Here is a 15,028-nt window from a genome sequence, read left to right as displayed (position 1 = left end):
ACAGGAAGCAATACAAAGAGAACAGGATACTTTTTCATACAATTACATGCGCATAAAAAAAAATGCACATAACAACAAAGCAGATCTGCTTTCAAGTGACCCAGTTTTTAAATCTCACAAGCTGACCCTACTTAATAGAATACTGTTCAAAAAAATTATTTTTTATGAAAATATTAATTTGATTTTCTAATAGTTAGTGGGGTCAAATCTTTTCTGACTGCAGTGATGAGAAAATGTGAGGGAGCAAGATGGAAAAGTTTTCATGAACAAATTTCTAACAGTTTATTTAAAACTGAATGTTAAGAGAAAGCGCAATTTTAAAGTACATTTGAATGACATTTGGCAAGTTATCGAATGCACTGAGAATTTTCACATGAATGTTTTGTGCGAATGTTCATTTGAAAATCTTTTAGTGTATGGCCAGCTTGAGCATTTTGAAGGTGACAATCTAGGGTCGATTCAGAGCTTGACATTGTGTGAAACTTAATAATTCCAGATCATTTATCTATAATTCTGATTCTCATTTGTTTCAACTTTCTCATAAAGTAGCACTCTGAAAATGTTAAAATAATGAATAAAACATTCAAATACAACACAAACCAAAAAATCATAGGTGAAAATCCATAATAGTCCACGTGCCAATAAATCTTCAACATAAACAACTTAATCCCACGTGCAGATATAATCACTTCACAGAAAGATTGTGTGGAGAAGGCCACAGCTCATCCATTTGCTAATAATGCATAATTAAATTTGAAAAGATTCCACCACCTTGTGCCACCATTGTTAGAAGCCTCTTACCAGATATGGTGGACCATAAAGTTAGAAATGGTCAAACTTGCTTAGGTAGTTTATCCCTTCAATGGCTCCCACCATAGAATCAGACACTCTAGGGGTGCCTCTCACACCACACAGACGATGTAATGAGAGGCACCCCTAGAGTAGTAGAGGTTTACTCTAAAAAAAAGTTTTCTTCCTCAAAAAGATGAAAAGTGGAACTAAATTACAACACCCTTTCCATCCCTCTGGCCCCTGCTGCATGTATCTATATGATCCCTGCTTTAAAATTCCACCAAACAGAGCTAGAGGCCATATAATACAAATTGCTTATAACGGCCAGTGCTTATTGGTCAGCATTGGCTATGTGACTGCATTGACCAGTATGAATTTCTGCCTCAGCAGAAAGGAGCCTCAAAAGGATTCCCATTGATCTGTGTGGTCATATGGCGAGCGCTGGCCAAAAGCACTTGCCATTGCTCACATTATGTTGTTGCACTGCCTCCAGTGCTATGTAGTGATGTTTTAAAGTGCCAGACCCGTTATACATTCAGCGGGGACTGGAGGGGTGGAGAGGGCCTTATGAGTTAGTTCACCTTTTCTTTTTTTGTGAAAAGGTAAACTAACCCTTTAGGCCTCATGCACACATGGTGTTTGATTTTCTCCTCTGAATGCCTTTTACTCCTGAAAGAAAATAACTGCTTAAAAAAGTGCACACATGTGTAGGCACGTCAAACATTTGAGCGTTAATGGATTCCATTGGTCAGAATATTGATTTATTCTGCCCATTGGAATGAATGAACTTTCAAGCGCTAAACGAGTAGCGTTTAGGTGCATTTAGGAACATCAATTTTTATTTTTCTGCTCAAAAGATCCTCTCCTGAATGCATTGGTGATGTTTTTTTTTCAGCCTCTGTAAATGCTCCTTTTCTAATATGCCTGTAAAAGCCCATGTGTGTATGAATACATAAGCTAACATAGAGGTGCATTTACAGGCTGAAAAAAATGTCAAACGCCTGTTGAAGGGGGTGTTTTTTAAACCCAGTGTGCATGAGTCCCTAAGTTTAAACTTTATGTGACATTTACACTATTACTGAAAAATTTAGCTTTTTTATTATGTTGGATAATGCGCTCTTTGTCTGCACCTGCAGAATCTAGTCTGAATCATTGTTGCTCAACTCTGGTCCTCCTAGATTGTGGTATTCTTGCTTACTCTTAGCTATGCTTTGTAGACATGGAGCATCTGCTAGCTATGACTTAAAAGATCTGTGACCTCTGTTAGTTGCAGGTACAGCTAGATACAGCGGAGTCCACTTTGCACAGGTTGGATCAGGATCACAGTATGGACCTCAAAAATGCCTTGACCAGGCTGGAGGAGGAACAGCAGAGGTATGAAGAACTATGATAAAATCAGCTTTCACTTCTGCCTACACATTGAGTTAAGTACATATATAAAAGACTGAGTACCTTGTAGTTAAAAAGATTTTCTACCTATATGTATTCCTATGTGGGAAACAGTTTCTGCCTCCTCATATTGGTCAACAGGCTACCACCACTCTAGCCATCCAATATTACCTTAGCACTCTGCCAGCCTATCTGAACATGACTTTGGAGAAATATAATGTAATGTTTACATAATAAAGCAGTTTTTGATGAACTGCCATCCTTTAGTGTGGATGTTAGTGAATTATTTTCCCTGTTAATTTACAGGAGCAGCAGCCTTGCACAAGTGAATATGACCCTGAGAGAGCAGATGGATCAGTTAAAGCTAACTAATGACAACTTGACAGAAGACATAAGACATTTGACCTCTGAACTACACAGAACACATGAGAACTTGGAGCAGCGGGAATCAGATTGGAGGAAAGAAAAAGAGGTGATTTCAGTTAATGTACAGTATAATATAAAGTGTTTTATTTTCCTGTACTTTGATCTTTGAAGATCCAACCTGAAATATCCTGCTAAATATACAACCTAAAGATCTCCTACTGGACTACAGTACTCCTAATCTTCATAACATAAGGGAGGTTGCTGTGTAGTCCAACATGGCAGAGCTTATGAAAGGGCTGTTTGGGATTTCAGTGCATCGGATATTGTACATGTATAGGCCTGTGTTGATGAGCTTTTGGTTGCGTTTTGCATTCCCATACAAGTCTTAGGAGATCCAAAAACCTGCTTGAAGCAGGTCAAGTACAAAGCAGTAGGAGCTCAACTGCAGGTCAAGTGCACCTGTCAATCAATTCTGAATGACTTCAGAAGCGTCTCAGACTGATGTCAATGGACACAGGCGCAAACCCTGTTGACACATTCTGTATTGGAGAAATGTGCCAAATAGATATTTATTTTTTTCATACATACACCATAAAATTAGAATATCTTTTCCACAATGATTTGTTTACTAGAAAATGTATAGGGGTTGATCTACTAAAGCCAAATAGACTGTGCACTTTGCTCCAGCACTTGGTAAATGAGAATAAGCTCTACTGACTTCCATCATTCAATCCAGTGCAAGCAAAAATGCTGTTTTTTATTTTCGTTGCATATGATTGGATATTCTCTGCAAAGTGAAGCTGCACCTCATTTACTAAGCCTTGGAGCAGCTGCAGATTAGGGCTCTGCTGACTTCCATCATCCAATCATATGCAAGAGAAAATGCTGTTTTTTTATTTTCCTTGCATGTGATTGACTATTCCACTTGCAAAGTGAACAATCTATTTGCTTTAGTAAATGAACCCCCTTCCTCATCTTTCTTTCCTTTCTTTTTTTCCTTCCTTCTTCTCTTTCTTTCCTTCCTTCCTTCCTCTCTTTCTTTCCTTCCTTTCCCCAAAAAATGTAATATTTTGTTAACTTATATTTATTATTGCATAGGAATATTTCATATTTTTTGCAACTTATTTGTTTCTCCAAAAGAGACCTTAAATACACTGCACTGAAACCATTTCGTATGTGCTGACAACAGGGGAGGACTGACAACTCATGGGGCCCCCGGGCAATAGGAGATCATGGGACCCCTGTGTCCTCACCCACACTCAAACCACACCCAAAAAAGCCTATGAAAGGTACTAGAGGCATCTCATGGAGCCCCCTACTGATCCTGGGCCCTCGGGCAGTGCCCGAGTTTCCAAATGGTCAGTCCGCCCCTGGCTGACAATAAACTGCATTACATTTCAAAGAAAGCTATACAAATTCCCAGACTATTTTAAGAATACAGTATATACTCACTGGCCACTTTATTAGGTACACCTTGCTAGCACTGGGTTGGACCCCCTTTTGCTTTCAGAACTGCATTAATTCTTAGTGGCATATATTCAACAAGGTGTTGGAAACATTCCTCAGACATTTTGGTCCATATTGACATGATAGCATGATAGCATTACACAGTTGCTGCAGATTTGTCAGCTGCACATCCATGATGCGAATCTCCCATTCCACCACATCCAAAGGTGCTTTAGTGGATTCAGATCTGGTGACTGCAGAGGCCATTGGAGTACAGTGAACTCATTGTCATGTTCAAGAAAACAGTTTGAGATGATTTGAGCTTTGTGACATGGTTGATTATCCTGTTAGAATAAGCCATCAGAAGATGGGTACACTGTAATCATAAAGGGATGGACATGGTCAGCAACAATACTCAGGTAGGCCGTGGCATTTAAATAATGCTCATTTGATACTAAGGGGTCCAAAGTGTGCCAAGAAAATATCCTCCACACTATTACACCACCAGTCGGAACCATTGATACAAGGCAGGATGGATCCATGCTTTTGTGTTGTTTATGCTGACCCTACCATCTGAATGTTGCAGCTGAAATCGAGACTCATCAGACCAGGCAACATTTTTCCAGTCTTCTGTTGTCCAATTTTGGTGAGCCTGTGTGAATTGTAGCCTCTGTTTCCTGTTCTTAGCTGACAGGAGGGGTACCCGGAGTGGTCTTCTGCTGCTGTAGCCCATCTGCTTCAAGGTTTGACGTGTTCTGCATTCAGAGATGGTATTCTGCATACCTTGGTTGGAATGAGTGGGTATTTGAGTTACTGTTGCCTTTTTATCATCTTGAATCAGTCTGCCCACTCTCCTCTGACATCAACAAGGTATTTTCATCCACACAACTGCCGTTTACTGGATATTTTCTCTTTTTTGGATCATTCTCTGTAAACCCTAGAGATGGTTGTCTGTGAAAATCCCAGTAGATCAGCAATTTTTGAAATACTCAGATCAGCCCATCTGGCACCAGCAACCAAGCCACAGTCAAAGACACTTAAATTCCTTTTCTTCCCCATTCTGATGCTCAGTTTGAACTCCAGTGAGTTGTCTTCACCACATCTAGATGCCTAAATGCATTGAGTTGCTGCTATGTGATTGGCTGATTAGTAATTTGCATTACCAAGCAATTGAACAAGTGTACCTAAAACAATTGGCCGGTGAGTGTATAATATTTGTAATTTGTAGGAAACAGGTTCCACTTACAGTGTACCCAGCATAAGGAGGCTACAATGGCATTTTTGTCTGCACAGTGATTTACAATTATCCTGTGAATAGCCTGAAAAAGTTGATTTTTATAAAAGTAATGCAAAAATATATGTTAAAAAAAAGAGATTGTTTAAAACATGTGGTTTCCCTTTAACTACATGGATAGTGCAGAGCCAGCATTCATGGTAATGAAAATACATTTGAGTAAGTAGCAGATTATCTGGTATCTAATGTCACTAACATGACACAACTTTCTACACTACTGCAAACCTATACATCTTATTGGTGAATTAATAACCAATTGTAGCCACTTGCTCTTACATTATTTTGCTTTGTAAAACTAATTTAACATATAAAAATAAAAGTCAGCACATTTTTAGTAAGCTAAAAAATATTCTAAAATGATTTGATTATATGAAACCCAACAACTTGTCTTGTGCAAACGTTTTCCTGACCAGCTATGTTATCTTATAGTTATTAACCATCACAGTTAGAGCTGTACATTTATGTACTCTATGTCATTGTCAGCATTCTGTTGCCAAATGACTGCTCAGGCTCACACCAAAAATCTCCCACTCATCTTTTTACGTGAGTCATTGTTCTCACTACCATTATTTCTTGTCTTACTATAAAAAATATATTAATAAATTAATTTCACATTGGGGCCAATTTATCAAGAACTCACCCCACCAAATTAACTTGTTTTTACTTTTTTCCTTGTTTAATATTTTATTAGGTTAAAAGAGCAGTGGACAGTCATTATTCGGAACAATCCAAAAGTATCCTCTTATACACTTTTGTAACAGTGTAAATCCAAATGGCTATTTCCATGAAAATGATCCACCACATTAACAATAATTCTTGGAGCTATACAATGTACAATCATTAGGGATTCAAAGAGGTAACACTGAGTTGCAGGGAAAATTACACTTAAGAGCTCTGAGGTACAGCTAATGGAGTGTAGTCTGGTGTTCATATGTAATAAGTACAGAACAAAAGGAAGAATAGAAGAGAGTAGAGGAAAAGAAGAAAAAAAGAGGGAAGGGTCGGGGGCTCCTGATGTTGAAGCAGCACATACTTATGCTGTGCCAAACAGGGGCATATCTACCACAAGGCAAACAAGGCATTCGCCTAGGGCTGCATCTTCCAGGGGGGCAGCGGCATCTTTCAGGGGGGCAGCGCCACCCCCCAAAAGAAGGGATGGTAGAAGGGGCACACACAGCATGGGGAACAGGTGGGATCTGAGAGGGGCTGCGGGTTGCTTGATGGTGTATGCAGAGTCTGACTCTTGTTCCCGGGGATGTCCAGATCTGTGAAGATGAGGGTTGTCAGTGTATGGGGGGGGGGGGTGGTGGTAGTGGAAGGCTCTCTCAGGTGGGGGTGGGAGTGCTGAGGTGTAGTTGGTCAATGTCAGGCACTATTCGTGGGGGAGGGAGGTGTTGGTCGGTGTCAGGGTCTCTCTGGGGGGGGGGGGGGGCAATTTATGTGTTGCCTAGGGCAGCACAAAACCTAACTATGCCACTGGTGCCAAAGCACATCCTAATACACGTGAGAGACTCAGTCAAGGTTTTAACGGGGACTGGAGAAAGTCCAGGGGCAGGAAATGATCAACCAGATTGTTGGGTGTTTAGGTACACGGTCAAGTAGCATAGCATCTATTTTACTATGGATCATAAATTGCCTTATTTTATGTTTCGACTCAGATGAATCAACCAAGATACTGTGTGCTATATGCCCTCGTCCCTAAATTCATGTAGCCAGATTGAAAAAGAAATTTATTTGCCAAATGCTATATTTTTCTGATACATATGGTTACCATGTGCAGATAATTGTATGGCTAGAGCTTTTCCCAAACTAATGATTTTAAAATTTTATTAGACCCAGCTCCCACTTGATTTTGACCAGCGGCTCTTATGTTCTTAGGTCTGATGTACTCCAGCTGCAGTGCCATTTACTCATGTATGATCTGTTATATTTTAGGGTACTAAATTCTAAATATCCCTGTACTTGAGATTGCATATGACAATTTGGGTTTTGGTTTTCATAGTCTCTCAACTGAGTATACGCTAATTATATGGACTTTATTATATTATTTTGCACTCATTGCTACAAAAAGACTGGGGTTAAGTCTCTGATTTAATTTGACTTCAGCAATTTGATAACTTTCCAAGTGTCTATGTAATACATTCCTTCTGTGTGGGCTATATTGCAGAGGCCTTTTAATTATCTATTCCTTTAACTGGATATTTACAACATAGGTGCATGTCTTCGTCAGCATTGATGTTGTTATTTTTTGCCCATTTCAATTATGCCCTGCCATATAGTGAACTGATAAGGGGCTCATTGAGATTGATCACCTATTACCAAATTAATACAGGTCCTTGCAAGAAAAAAGACTGTAGGTTTAAAAAAGCTGTGAGTTTTAAAACCTACCAGTCTTTTTAATTATTTTCTCTCTGGCTGTTATCTTAAAACACATTCTGTTGTTTTTACATATATAGCCAATAATATTGCACCTTGTAAGTTTAAACAAATGGCGCAGGTCCCAAGCTGCTCCATATCTTACATTACAAAAGTATTAACATCTCAGTTTTCTATTGGAATACATTTGTGAATGTGCACTATCCGCTGTCACTCATTGCAATGCTAAACGAATGGGAAATATTACTAATAGGAAAAAAAAACCTGCTTCCCATCAAAAGAGAATATGTGATCTGATCCTCCTCTAAGCCATAATAATGCCATATTTATTTAACAAACCTGCACAGCATTTACAGTAGCAAGCTATATCTTTACTAAACAAACGGTTGAAATAATCAAGGTTGGTGATGGAAAAACCATGCAGACACCTATTCATAGCACTTCTGAGTTCCACCCCATTAAGTAAACAGGTACAACTTTGCAACTTATCAATAACTTCAAACAAACTGTTTTTGCAGTTGAAAATGTGCAATATCTTTGTTTCAATTCATACATATTTGTAAATGTCTTATTTGAACAGAATCAATTCCTTAGGCAGCATTTAAATGCAATTTTAACCAGACTTGGACTTGACCATTCAAAAATACAAGCTTTTCTGTGATTACTGTTAATTCATTCTTTTGTTTTGAATTACTGCCATGTTACATGACCCTCCTTTGGTTTGAATTTAAGATCACAGGCATGCAATTTAGTATTTAGCTGTAGAATTTCCTGATACAGCAATTTTGTTTTTGCCAAGTGTCATGCTTGACACCTTTCTCAAAATGTTATTGTTATTCCACTAGTGCTGTGAAACATTCAGGTAGTCTTTAGCAAGTTTGAGATGGGCAGCATTTCTGGTTCTGTTTATAGAGTAGTGGTTTTCTCTGAGGTAATGTGCCATTTAAACCAGTTTTGGTCAGTGTTTTCTTAAGGTAGACTCATAAATATAGATGTTATCAAGATCAAAAGGTGTCTGGAGAGGTTCTTAGCCACCTGTGGAAGGACTATGTAGAGATCTCCTTCAATCATGCCCTTCAATGATCCCCTTCCCAATGGAAGATGAATTAACTGATGGAGGCCCAAGTCTGAAAAATCCTTCTGGGTCCATTCCTATGTACAGATTTTCTTTTTATATGAGCAGGCAATCAAGATTGTGTAATTTAAGGAAAACGTTAAGTCATTGGAACACCCAACACCAACTACCCTCTTTCAATGTATCCTTATTATAGAGATTTACACATTTTTTTCTATCAATGATCTTGATTGTGAATTTTAAAGGTAAAAAAACTATTACATAATCAAAATTGTTTCCAGTGAACTAACAACAAAGAGAGGAAATCCGTTACTTTAGAATGGCCAAATTAAAGTCCTGGCCAAAATCTCATTTAAATGCTGAGTTGGGATTTGATTCTGTTCAAACAAGACTTTCTAAAATTATACATGAACTAACAAAATGGGTCAAAATAATTCTTATCTACTTATTTGAATGATCTTTGCCGAGATAAAAAATTCTTTTAAGATGTTGCAAATTTTTTTTCAGCTTTTTTTAACTTGCGGGGTGCTGTGATTAACTAGTAATAAGTCTTAAAGTGAACTGGGGCCCAGATAATGCACACTAACATACATATTCTGAACAAGCAGGAAAGCACTTGAAAAAAATCATTGTTCTTCTCTGTATCTGTAAGCATTGTAAAGAAATTCAATTTTTACAACACAGGAATCAAAATCTTTGCTCTTTCCTATTACTTCCTTTTGCACCAGAATTTTCTCAGTCTGCAATCCACTTTAACCTTTACCCGCCCGGGCTATGGCCAGATGATGGCCGGCAAAATTCCTCAGCATTCCGGGTGGATGCCATATGGCGTCCTCCCGGGCATGCGCAGTTTGCGCGCCTGCAGAGCCGCTGAGTGGCGCGATCTGTCATCGGCGGTGTACCTCAGACATGGCCGATGACAGATCTGAGTACCGGTCCCGTTGCTGGTACCACGTGACCTGCTGTGACCAATCACAGCAGGTCACATGACAGTTGTATACAATGGATGGCTTCTTTCATGCCATCCATTGTATACTAGTGTACCTAGCTGTGAATGGTCACAGCGATCACATGCCCAGCTGTGGCATGTGATTAGCCGTGGCCAAATCACAGCTAAGCACAAAAAAAAAAAAAAAGCGCTGAATGAAACGATGTCATTCAGGTAAATGCTTGCTTATAGCAAAGTAATTCTTTGCTATAAGCAAACTGTGTAAAAAAAAAAAAAATAAATACTGATCACTTCCCCAAAGTAGTACAATGTTACTATGGATTTAGTTTTTATTTTACTTATGGCGTGACAAGCCACTTATAGTGGGACTGTGATTGGCCCAGTGCGTTGGCAGTCTGATCTCCATCTTACTAATACAGTAATTAGTGATAATACTATACACTGTCACTGTACTAATGACACTGGCTGGGATGGAGTTAACATCTAGCTGCAATCATAGGGTTAACCGTGTGCCTAACAATGTGTAATGTGTGCTGCATTTACTAATAGATGTTGATGTGTTTTCTCCCTGCTTTTCATGGAGAAAATACAGCCACATTGCTGCTCCTTGTACAAAGCCCTGTGTTGTTAGTAAACACAGAGCTCTGTACTGTGATTCGCTAAGCAGATCAGTAGGTTCCAGCCATAAGTCATTGGCTGGGACCTGCTAAGTGATGTGTGCCTTAGTAAATGACAAAACAGACGGGGTGGTGGGCTCTCGTGCCTGCCCAAAAATGCTGGATCACATACATGTACATGATCCAGCTCAGCGGGGCCACTCTACCACAGTATAAATGCGGTGGGTGGTCTGCAAGTGGTTAATATTTGCTTCAACATTCTCCCACTCTCCTTACACATGAAATAGAATAGCCAGAGCTTTTAAACTAAAGTAAATGTACGGAGCCAAAGTTGTTTCTGTGGTGCATGCTTGGGAATGTTGCCAATTGTCATATTTCTCATGTGAAAAGTCATAAATAAACAGGTAGCATTTTACTGATGTTTTTTAAAGTTCCTAAGGAGAAATAATTACTTCATTTCATAGATAAGAAAGATAGATCTTACAATGGAGAGCCAATGAATCAACAGAATTGCTGTTTCAGCAGCTGAGTTTGCTGAGAGTGTACACAGTTAGAATACAGTAAAAGGTCATAAATATAAATCCTGATTTTGAACCTAATATCTCTGACCCAAACAGTGAGGTAAGGCGGGGGCTCCATTTTTGTTTGTTTTTTTTGCTTTACAAAAATTAGGAAGTTTCAGAATTATTTAGGAATTTGGTGGTGATTTTTAAGATTGCCATGGATGTTTACAGATAATGTCTCTCACTGTATCACATATATGTCAGATAAAGGTGAGAATTGCTCTACCATTTTACTGTGTTCATTTTGTCAATCATGTGCAGATAAAATTAACAAGAATTTGCTTTTTCACATGATTGGATAGTTCAAGTAAATTTTTATTCATTTTATTCAGTAAAGATTCTCAACTCCTTCAGTAAATCAGCCTCATTATCAGAGGCATAACTAGACCCTTCAGGACCCCAGTGCAGGAAACCATGCTCGGTTGCTAGTGCAACCTTCGTGACCTCGGTATTTCCGCCACTGTTGTCAGTAGTTTTTTATTTTTGTTATTTTATTTGTTACTTTTTACTATTTTATTTTTTTTAACAATTTTATTTTTTTATTTTTTTACACATTTTTTTATGAGCCTAGTTGGGGACTTTCATGCAATATCAGGGGTCTAAACAGACCTCTGATGTTTCATTTTTGAGGCAGAGAAAGGGGATTGAGGACAGAGCACTCAGTCTCCATCTCTGCAGCCTCAACAGCACAGAATGAATGGAAAGGAATAGCTCTGTATAGAGTTTCCCATTCATTCACAAACAAAAGCATAGTAAACACGGTTTACTATGCTTCAGTTATGAATGGACAGAGTCAGTGATCGGTACAGATCACTGACTCTGTCTATTCAGACAAGGAAGGAGACAGTAAATGGAAGGGGCATCACAGAAAAGGAAGGGGCCCGTAAATGATTCACTCTCCTACTCTCTATGCTGACGCATCTCCTGCAGCAGCTGGCTGGAGAGGGGAGGTAGGGCCAGGGGATAACATGGGGGCCCGGGGCAGCAGAAAGAAGAGGAAGCTGGACAGGAGGGACGGCGGGCAGCATATAAAAGAACCCATGCCCTCCATTTACCTTTTGCAGCCGCTGAATGTCTGCGAGAGGGAGAGGGGAAGAGGCAGGCATTCAGCGGCTGCTGGAGGAAAATGTATGGCTGGAGGGCATTGTTTCCTGTATATGCCGCCCCGTCACATCTTTTATCCTGATGTTCAGGGGACTGCACACACCCCCTGGAGCATGGGGCCAGGTCACAATTCGGACGCCTGTAGTTACTTTCCTGCTCATTATGTCAGCTGTCGTTTGCGTCTGGCAGCAAATGGCAGTATTTTTAACTTTCAGTAATGATCAATTTACACATTTATGCCATTAAAATGATATTTAGTAAAACAAATGAGGTTTTATTTCAACCTATTTCTCTGTCTTTTGTAGAGTTATACATCTTACCTGGGCAGTGAACAAAATAGTATCCTGACACTGTGGAGGCAGACAGCCACCTTGCGTAGTCATTTCCTTGATCTACGTTCTATGGCAGACAGGTAAGGGGTTTATTCTTGATTTGCAAGAAAAACACATATCTCTCTCTGCCTAAGAAGGAACTGCCTAGGAATTGGTAACATTAAGGCACAAGACAAAAATATTTCACTATTTCATAAAGAACTATTAGCTACAGCCCAAATAATGGCTGCCTCCACTTTTGTAGGGCAAAAAATTAATTGTATACATTGTGCTTTGTTTTCCCATCCAGGGGTCTTGGTGAGATGAAGAGCGAAATTTCCCGTAGCTCACGGCGCATGCATACAGCCTGTTTGAATTTAGACTCCAACCTGCGTCTCTCTCAGAATGCTGCTGGGGCATCCCTTCATACAGCGCGCCTTGAACAGCAACTGCGAGACAAAGTACGACAAATGATCCAAATGCAGAGCCAGTGGGATGCTGAGAAAGTGGAACTGAACTCCAGGTAGTAGCACCACATAACAATTTTGTCATTCAATAAATAAGCTGATTATAATGACTGGATTGTGATAAATGCAAGACATTTTGAATGGTCAGCTTTTCTCTTTGGCTCTGATGCAGGCAGAATCAAAATGGAGCACCCAAGTAACCAGTGCCTCCGAAGTCATCTAAGGGCTTGTATATTTTGATGAGGGTTCTTGTCTTACAACCCCATGGGTATTTATGACAGCCAGATGCAGTAAATATGTGTTTTAGCCAGTGGTCCTGTGCATATGCTTGCTAGGTGACATGGTCCATTTGCTTAGCACCACAATACCTCTAATGTAGCACCACAATACCTGTATGTAGACTGTAGCATTTACCAATATTGTCACTATAACCTTTGTTCACTCCCACATTTCCCTATCATGCTGCTTGATTACACAAGTCGAAGATCGTTGGATGCCAGACTAACCTAACTTTTAAAGCTTTTCTTAAATTCTCCTGTACGTGGCAAGCATGTAAGTATGAGAAACTGACAGCTGAACTCTGCTTTATTTTGTCCTGCAGACAGTGGCAGGAATTCAGTAAAGCAATTATGACACTTTTTTAGGGGTATGGCCCCTTTGAAATGGCCAACATCAGACTAAAATACCCTTAGCACCGGTTTTGGTAGCTTTATTGAAAAGTACAACTTATTCAGGTAGTTTTTAATAGCATGACTTTTGTAAAGTGGCATCCTAGTTGCACTAAATAGAAAAAAAAATACCTCCAGTTTGTAGTTAATTAAACTGGACATAATTAAGACCAACTCTAAGCTGGCATACAGAGACAGCCAGATTGTCTGTTTTTGTACATTCTATAGCAGAGCAGCATGTTGTCAGGGCTTCTGCCCCTTCCCACCTGTCACTGGTCGCCGGCTTCACAGTTGACAGTCTACTAGCAACCAATGATGCTGAGAGTGGGCAGTGCATGATGGGGAAGCTAAGGGACTAGTTCTCAATCAGGTCTATTCCCTCCTTGCCATTTGTAGCAGGCAGTGGGAAGATGACATAACCAATAGTAGGCTGTCTATTAGCTATGAAATCCACCCACTGCCTGCTGTCAAGCTACATCGGTGCACTGAGGACAGAGTGTCTGTATGGACTCTCCAGTCTCAGTGCACCTCTGCACACAGTGCTTGCCCTGTCTGCCCCAATCTGTCACCTGCACCAACATTGGTCACGCAGAGGCACAAGGGGATTCTTTATTAACTCCCCAGAGTGTATTATCCCATTCAAGTATCATGCAGTGTGCTGTTTAGGATAATACCCCTCATTGCTCACCCCGCCCGCCTATATTGTAAACTCCAAGAAGCAGGTCCTCTAATCCCTCTAATCTATTGTTACTGTATTGTCTCCCGTTATATTGTAAAGCGCTGAGCAAACCGTTGGCGCTATATAAATCCTGTATAATAATAATTGCTACATGCATGTGGCTGTTGCAGATAATATTACATTTTGGCTCTAATTTGCAAAAACTTGAGCAGAGATAGCTGGAAGAGTAACCCATAACAATCAGTCAGATTCCTCATATCTGAGAGATGAGTCCTCTCTTGCCTTTCCTTTCTGATGTAACCCCTCTCTAAATAAGTGATGAATACTGGTTTTTTTACTGAATTGTATAAAATATGCTGTATTTATTTCTTTACAAATGATCTAAAATCACACTCAAATAGAAAGATGAAACCTGATCACCTGTTATGGGCAACTGTTTCGTATTTTATCTAATCTTACTAAATTACTGCAGTATTATAAAGCAAGGGGGGCCTCCTGGAAACAAAGATCTTGATACCTGTCAGATTATTTCAGAATGAACTCTGGATTTTGGACAGTCGAGTGGGGTAGAGTTATGCTGGATTATAAAAAAAACAGAGTGTATAAAACTGGACCAAACATAGCTGCTATGCAAAACAACCAATATTACCATTATAGAATCTTCTGCATTTGGTGCGGGGTCAGTAAAGTTAAAGTGATCATAAACCCATTTGTTTTTACTTTAAAATAACCAACATGTTATACTTACCTGCTTTGTACAATTGGGTTGCACAGAGTAGCTCCTGTTCTGCTCTTCTCTGGTCTCCTGCGGGTGCTTCTGCCCCCCTCCCCCCCCCCGCAGAGTGCCCTGATACCAAGCTACCATTGACACTCAGAGCGCAGCTGGGCCCCATCCCTGTTCCCTCCTCCCTGGCTGTGATTGAGAGCAGCTG

The 15,028-nt window shown here is 39.8% G+C and overlaps 1 protein-coding gene across 1 annotated transcript in view; it reads left to right on the top strand.

Moving 5' to 3' along the window:
- CROCC2 (ciliary rootlet coiled-coil, rootletin family member 2) overlaps nucleotides 1-15,028 on the top strand; it is a 158,310-nt gene that overhangs the window by 61,386 nt on the left and 81,896 nt on the right. Inside the window, exons 6-9 of the mRNA XM_089665869.1 lie at nucleotides 2,060-2,166; nucleotides 2,488-2,653; nucleotides 12,277-12,383; nucleotides 12,593-12,805. Of these exons, the coding sequence (XP_089521995.1) occupies nucleotides 2,060-2,166; nucleotides 2,488-2,653; nucleotides 12,277-12,383; nucleotides 12,593-12,805 (593 nt within the window). The remainder of the gene's footprint in view (nucleotides 1-2,059; nucleotides 2,167-2,487; nucleotides 2,654-12,276; nucleotides 12,384-12,592; nucleotides 12,806-15,028) is intronic.

Source organism: Staurois parvus, unplaced genomic scaffold, assembly GCF_062004578.1.
Source record: "Staurois parvus isolate SC_StPar_1 unplaced genomic scaffold, SC_StPar_1.0 ptg000049l, whole genome shotgun sequence".
In the NCBI taxonomy this organism is placed as follows: Eukaryota; Metazoa; Chordata; class Amphibia; order Anura; family Ranidae; genus Staurois; species Staurois parvus.
The sequence above is the reverse complement of the archived record's forward strand: the minus strand, read 5'-3'. Positions and strand labels throughout refer to the sequence as shown.